The sequence below is a fragment of the Benincasa hispida genome, chromosome 2 (genome assembly GCF_009727055.1).
Source record: "Benincasa hispida cultivar B227 chromosome 2, ASM972705v1, whole genome shotgun sequence".
NCBI classification, from domain to species: domain Eukaryota; kingdom Viridiplantae; phylum Streptophyta; class Magnoliopsida; order Cucurbitales; family Cucurbitaceae; genus Benincasa; species Benincasa hispida.
Window position 1 is genome coordinate 21,827,897 of NC_052350.1, and position 8,099 is coordinate 21,835,995.

The window sequence follows — 8,099 nt, forward strand, 5'->3', positions numbered from 1 at the left end:
TTTAGCCGATTAATCTCGGATCGTTAGAGCCCATGATCTGTAAGTCCGCGAGATCCCCCTACTAGCTCGTAAATGAATTAGCTATAGAGTAGCGTGATAAGTTAATTTGAAACGTTCAAATTAGGATTAAACGGAATTGGAGAAATAATATTTAAATATGATTTAAATATTTCAAGATGGATTTGTGTAAAATTAATTTAATATTTGATATTAAATTAATTAGAATTATTTAAATTGTTTAAATAATTATTTATTAATTTTATTAAGAAAATTAATTTATGAAATTAATTTTATAAAATTAATAATATTTTCAATTTTATATATTTCTCTTAGTTTCAATTGTAGCTGAATATCCGATAAAATATTTAAATTATTTATATGAATCTAAATTTTTAAAAGGGGAAAACAACCAAACTTCATTTAAATAGTCATAAATATCCTTACAACTTATATTGTTCCAAAATAAAATAGACACATATGGCCTAAAAATAACAAAACACATGAGTCTTGATAAAAAAAAAAACTTAAGTTTAACATACATAACATTGACAAAAAAACACTTTAGTCATGTTCGATTGCAAAGTGATCCCGTAGAAAAACAAAAAATACATACAAAGTTTAAATTATAACTAAACACCTAAAGTTAAATTACTTTTCTCAACACATATATCTAAACACATTCACTCATTCATCCAAACAACAAAAACAAGACTCAAGTGTTTCCTTATTTCTCAACACATATTCAAAACAATGAGAACACTACGAATATCATTAACTCACAATTCTCAATTCAACATTCAGAACAATGATAACAATTCTTAACTCATATTTCATTAACACATATGCAAAACAACAATAACAACATAAATAATCTTAACTCACATTTAAAACATTAACAAATACACAAAAATCATTAAACGAACATTTCTTTAGCATATATTCAAAACAATATCAACATCACAAGTATAATTAACTCGCAATTTTCCACTCACATTCAAAACAACAACAAGAATAAAAAACACTAACTCACATTTCTTTAACACATATCCCAAACAACAATAACACAAAAATCCTTAACTCACAATTCTCAATTCAACATTCAATACAACAACACAACTCACCCCATGTTTAAAACACAACAAAAACAATTCAAACATAATATTAAGAACAACAACATTATTCTAGCCCCTACATTCAAAACCATAACAAAAACAAATAACCTTTTATTGCATAATACAAAGTATTTCAGTTGTTACCATAACTACAGGATAGCAAAATAAGGCAAAACACGACTTTATTTTATCCCCTACATTCCAAACCATAACAAAAACAAATAACGCTTACCGAGCACATAAAATCTTAACTGACTAACTTGACTTTATTCGTTTTATTTTCTTATCTTTCTTTGTTGAATGCTTACTGAGCACATAAAATCTTAACTGACTAACTTGTTCTAAGATCTGTTCTCCATCCATTGACATTGGAGGAGGTCTATGTTCTACCTTCCCGTCATGCTGTTTATTTTTATGCCAACTGTGATTTTTTGGAAGAGAGGGCCGATGTCCCATGAATAAAAAACTTCCTTTTATCCCAAGTGATGATGTATCTTTTTTACATATGGGACATGCTTGGTAATCTTTTATACTCCAACCCGATAAGTCATCATATGTAGGAAAGTCATTAATAGGTCATAACAAACAAGCACGTAACTGAAAGTATTCACCTCCTCTGATAGAGTCGTAAGTGTGAACACCATTATTCCACATTCTTTCAACTCTTCTATCAATGGTTGAAAATCAACATCAATTTTTTTTCTAGGAGATTTCGATCCTGGTATAAATAGAGACATGAAGAAATTTGTCTCGTTCATGCATTTCCATGGTGCCAAATTATAAAGAATTAACACAACATGTCACATACTATTACGAAGTACTCATATTTTCAAATAGATTAAACCCACCAAAGCTAACCCTAAACAAACATTTTGGGAGTCTGAAGCAAACCAAGGAAATTCATGATCAAAATACTTCCACCCTTCTCCATCAACTAAATGTCGTAACATATCATCTATTTGAGTACGCTTATTTTTATGTCATCTCATTTCAAATGCAATATGTTCTGATGCAAACAATCGTTTCAGTCTCAATATTAATGAAAAATGACATAAAACCTTATATGAGATCTTTTTACCTTTTCCATTGTTAATTTTATATTGAGATTCACCACATACTGGTTCTCCATGATAGACCCATTTACTATACGAGGGAGATATTCCATTTGTGAATATATATCTTTCTATCCTGTCTAATGATTTCCACATTGTATTCATACAATGTTTACATAGACATCTTGTTTTTTCAGAGTTATTACCAGATTGTATTCATACAATGTTTACATGGACATCTTATTTTTTTAGAGTCATTAACAAGATATTTTGTTACTTCAAGGAATTGAGCTATTCCTTCCTTATAATCCGTTGATAACTCATCTCGAAGTTTAATCCAATATTTATTCATTCTTAATGATATACTTTTCAATCACCTTCTGATTCACATAATTTATAAGCCTAAAAAATTGTACAAAAAGTTAGACTTAACTTATGAGTTAGGATATTTAACTTATATTTTAACATAGAGTAATTTCGACCTATATTAGATTCTTTCAAGGCATGTATTGAAAGAGTTGCATAATCTAAACTAAAACCAAATATATCTATACAATTTGTTTGAAAACATCAAGCTTCAAACAAACTAAACCATAAATAAATGAAACCAAATAGCTCAACTAAATAAACAAAATTGAGAATACCAAAATTCAAAGCAAATAACTCTTTCCCCTTTTTTGTTTAGAGAACTTTTAACAATCCTTGAACCCTTAAAAAAAAATATGTGAAGTGAATGATTGAACTATGATGTTTGAGGTTGTTGTACACACTTGATGCCAATGGGCTAGGTAGAACTTATGCTTTTGATTGGATGGGTAAATGTAATCAATGTTCACGGTGATGTGATAGGAGGAAAAATTTTCAATATTATAGACTCTACTCATTGTTTGTCATGATAGCATCATTTAAGAATACTATAGGATTTACAAAATTAATTAATAATAAATTAAGAAAAATTATTTCAAATGGTAAAACTGTTGAAAATATTTACAAAATATAGCAAAATTTTGGAACTATGAATGATAGACGTTGATAGACACTGATAGATTTCTAACATTTTTAATAATGTCAGAGTGTCTATCAATGTCTATCATTGATAGTTCTAAAATTTTGTTATGTTTTGTAAATATTTTAATTCATTTTTTTATATTTAAAAACAACTTATAAATTAATTTATCATTTAGTAACGTATTAAATTATGAATGAGATTATTAGATTTTACAGTAACTCGAAATGATATATTAGTTAAGGTATATATATATATATTTTGTGTTTCTTCCATCAACTTTTATAGTTTTAACTCAGTTTTATTTTAGTTATATTTTCAGTAATTTTAACGAAAAAATAGTATAAAAATCTTATACAAACTTGATAATTTCAATAAATAAAAACTTTGCGCAAAATAATTGTGTCCAATGCTCAAATTAATTAAGCATTAAATAATTTTGTCAAAATTCTTAAATTTTATTTAAAAAAACTCTAAAAACAATTTTCTCTAGTTTTACCAAATTTCAATATTTGGATCAAGAAAATTGTAACACTTTTTAAAGTTAAGGTTGCAACGTTAACGAGTTTAGAGGCCAAAATGATATTTTACTCCATTTTTATTTAAATATACAAACATCAAATTTCTCCATTCATAACAATGGATTTCAATGAGGGGCTAAAGACAAGTGAATGAATATATTAAATAAATCATGTTAATTACAATAGAGTTATTAAAATTAAAAAAATATCATATACTTTGGAGATAATTTGAAAGTATAAATATATCTTAAACGAAGAAGAAGAAATTGGTGATGATGGTGATGAAGAGAAGTAGTAATGTAGGGAATGCAACAATTTTGAGAGCAGCGTTGGGTGCGATTGATCCAGGTTTAGGCAAAATGTCAATAGCAAATTTCATGCCCAAATTGCAGTGATTCCCAACATTACATATAAAGTATTTACGTCCAGGGCGATTAAAGCTCACAGAACTGACAGTCTCGAAAAATAATCCTGGCTTCACACACCCATCAAACTCTGCTTGAGACTCGGGCATTGCATAGTTGTGAGTTTCGTTGGCACTTGAATTGAACACTACACAAAAACACCCACTTCTTTTAATACTAAAACAAACATTTTTTAATATTCTTTGATAGAAGCGGATGAAATTCTATCAGTATATATCGGTGATAGAAACGGATAGAAATCTTGATATTATGTGATAGATCCTAATAGAAGTCTATCAGTGTCTATCGGTAGTTTGATACTTTTTTTATATGTGAAAATTTTCCCTTTCTATACTTTTGTAAAGTTTCAATTTTTTTATTATTTGTCTTTTTTGATCATTTATGAGGTGAGGACATATAATATTTGATATATTGAAATTATATTTGTTATAGATTATTTTGGAACAAGAGTCACGAGTTTTGGAGAGGGGAATGGTAAGGATAAAATCAAAACAACAATAATGGCAAAGGAGTGCAAGAAACGGAGCAAGCAAGGAAGAGACTAGGAGAAGGGAGGAAGTTGGACCAAATGGCCCAACTTTGCCAGTGATGTGACCTCCCTTCCTTCATGGAGGCTCACTTACTCACGGTCAAGGTTTTAGCTCTCATGATTGTCTCGAATTAGTATTTCATATCCCTTTTACATTAGAAACCCTAGAGTTCACCCCCCTAGAAATAAGAGGTCATAAGCATCATCCAAGATAAGTTCTCCTTCCTACTTCTAGCTTGCTTTGAACCTTTGTTCAATATTGATTTAAGCATAAGAGGTTTTGTGATACACACCAGACGTCTTTCTTCTCCAAAATAATAAATTTATACCGTTGAAGGCACGTGAAGGTCAGACGAGTCTTCTTGTCCATATTTTGCCATCAACCATAAGCTATGCTTATTTTGGTAGTTTCATATTTTCATTGAGCTTTTAAGAATGTTTTGAAAATTACGTCAAAGACTTTTTCCTTTTTATTATTAAAAAAGATGAAAATTGATGCAACAATTACGATTAATGTGTAAAAATTGAAAAACATACTAACATCATTTACAATATTCAATCATGTAATTTGACTTAGCAATTGTAGGGTAAAAAATTGATTATGTAAATGATTTTAATGATACATTTTGAGATGAAATAAATGTTAACAACGATCTTAAATATTGTATATAGTTAAAAATAATATGACGACCGATTGCGATATCAATTATCATCTTTCATTTTAACGGTAAATATATATATTTTAGAGAAAATTTTTCTCTCCAAAAATATTTTTTGGATCAAAATTTGAAATTCAAAGTTGAAAACAAAACTTTTCAAAATTTAGAGGCTTACTTGAAACCTACGGATCGTACTTTTATATAATTTAACATAGTAGAATAGAGTAAATGATTATTTACCTAGGAAATCACCGACAAAGAAAGTCTTATTACTAGCCCATTCGGAGAAGAAGGTGGGAGTTGGTGGTAGGTTCCAACCAAAATCGCCTCCGACACGGTGGACGGCAGCAACAACCGGGAGGAGAACCGCAATGAAGAGGAAAGAAGCAAAGAAACTCATTTTTTGTGTTGAAACCATTTTTGATGATTTTTGTTTTTGTAATTAAAAGAAGAATATGGAGGGAAGGGTTATATAGTTTATATTAGAAGGAATGGATAATGGTAAGAGGAGATTAGGAGTTGCCAATTTTGAATTAAATAGTGAAACGCGTTCTTTTCAAGAGGAGTGAGTCAACATTAATAGCCGTGGATAATTGAAATTCTAATGATTATTTTTGGTTAATGTCAACAAATTGAAATTTATTTATCATATCTACAAGTTACGAATTATCATCTTAAAGTTGATAATTCAAACTATTTAAAAAATCGTGTTACTTAACCACATATTTGAACCCGTGGAATTAAACTCATAATCTAATTTAAAATTTTTAAATTTAATTTTGTATCTTAATTTTAAGATTATTTTATATTCGCACCTAAATTTTCAAAATATTTTGTTTATTTTAAAAATTCAAAGAAAAAATATTAGTTTATATTTCTATATCCCTAAAATATTAAACGTTGAGTTAATTGAAACCCTAAATTAATGATTAGAATTCTATGTAATTTTCTTGGGTAATTATAGTTTTTTTTTTGTTAAATAACTTTATTTAGATAATCTTGAATGTTGAGCTTAAATGGAATCAAATTATGAATTATTCTTATTGAATCTAAATTAAAACACCTATGTGAAATTCCAACTTTTCATTAATACAATTAATAGTTTTAAGGGTTTTTGATGAATACATTGGACTTTTCTTCAAAATTGATTTCAAGTCCATCTTTGAATTTTTTACAATTTCAATTTGATTCTTAAACATTAAACTAGTAACTACTTTGTTGACCATATTAATTCTAAAATTTTTAAAATAGACATGACATTAAATTCAAATTCAAATTGGTTACTACTTACTTGGATATTTGTTGTTGTCTGTTGATGTTGCTTCCAGGCGGTCTTATACTTTGAAGGGTCAACATCATAGTCAAACTATTGATATCACTACAATATTCGGAACTTATCCAATTTTTTTCTTTTCTTTTCTTTTTTAAATAATTTTTTTTAATGCTGTTGTTGGGATTTTATATTTTAATTTTAAAAAATTTTCAGAGATAAAAAAAATATCAAACTATTTATAGAAATAACAAAAAAAGATACTAATAAATACTGATGGATTTCTATTAGTTTCTACCACTAATCGACACCTTCATTTAGTTTCTATCATAGACACCCATCGACTTCTATCAGCCTCCATAAAAAAAGATTAAAATTTTGCTATTTTGTGTAAATAGTTTTCCTTATTTTTCTATTTTAAAAAAGTTTCTTTTATTTTTATGGTTTAAAATCTCAATTTTATCTAATAAATTGTAACTATATCAACCAACATATATATAGGGACTTTTAGAACTAGACAAGAAAATGTTTTCGAATAAATCATTTTTATGTTGGGTTTTATGTCCTAAAACTCGTGGTATGTAAACAATGAAATTTATTATGAAAAAGCAATAAAGGTGTTATAGAATAGATCTATTGCTTGAATAGAAATCCAATAAACCTAAAGTCTCTTGACTATTGGATGAGTAATTGAACTTTATTTGGAGACATAAAGGTGGATCAGGTTCGAGTAAATAGTCAAAATGATCTATAGTATATGGATAAGGTTGGGTACCTTATTCTGGTAACACTATTGAATGCGGTCTGCTCTGTAGTTGTTACAAAGAGTTGTAAAGTGTTACAAATGAAGTGATCCTATTTTGTTCATGTTGGACATGAGGAGTGAGGGTATCCTTGTGCAAAAGAGTTTGTATAAGATCGGACCACGAAATGAGTCACTCTTATTTTATAACGCTGTTGGACATGAGGAGTAAGGGTTTCCTTGTGCAAAAGAGTTTATATAAGATCGGACCACGAAATGAGTCACTCTTAATTGATTTGTTCATGTTGGACATGAGGAGTGAGGGTGTCCTTGTGCAAAAGAGTTTGTATAAGATCGGACCAATTCAATAAGATTGCCATTTCAGGGGTAAGACTAGATAGATAGCTGGGGACATAGGGTGCAAGAGGGAATTCACTCCTACCCGCTTTAGGGATAGTAGTAAGGTTGTTCCCTAAAGTGCTGATTCTGGGTCTTGAACAAAGGGTCTTGCCCTCTCATTGGCCCGAGAAGGATTTGGTTTTGTTGATTGAAACACAAAACAATTGTTCATTAGGGGATCAGTGGGGACTTAAGAAACATAGGTAATTTCGGGGGTAAAATAGAGATTTGACCTAGCCGTTATTACGAACAACCTGTGAAGGGTTGATTTACTAATCATGGTTATATCGAGTGGACATAATATATCTAGGGAGTTCAACTATGGGCTTTAGCGGAGTGACCCATTAGTTAACGAATGGGGTTAGATCGGTCTAATGAGTTTAG

General features: G+C 29.1%; 1 protein-coding gene across 1 annotated transcript; it reads right to left on the minus strand.

The window, feature by feature from the left end:
• Window positions 1-3,736: 3,736 nt before the first annotated feature.
• On the minus strand, window positions 3,737-5,800 carry LOC120070837 (cucumber peeling cupredoxin-like). Its single transcript, XM_039022724.1, has 2 exons — window positions 5,545-5,800; window positions 3,737-4,243 (listed from the first exon to the last, which is right to left on the minus strand). Exons 1-2 carry the CDS (start codon window positions 5,720-5,722, stop codon window positions 3,939-3,941), a joined length of 483 nt encoding a protein of 160 aa, XP_038878652.1. The 5' UTR covers window positions 5,723-5,800; the 3' UTR covers window positions 3,737-3,938.
• Between the last annotated feature and the right edge of the window lie 2,299 nt (window positions 5,801-8,099).

Excerpts from the sequence above, each read along its gene's own strand:
- LOC120070837 (XM_039022724.1), bottom strand. The coding sequence starts at position 5,722 with ATGGTTTCAACACAAAAAATGAGTTTCTTTGCTTCTTTCCTCTTCATT. Across the intron at positions 4,244-5,544 it reads CTTTGTCGGTGATTTCCTAG|TGTTCAATTCAAGTGCCAAC; the intron begins GTAAATAATCAT and ends GTTTTTGTGTAG.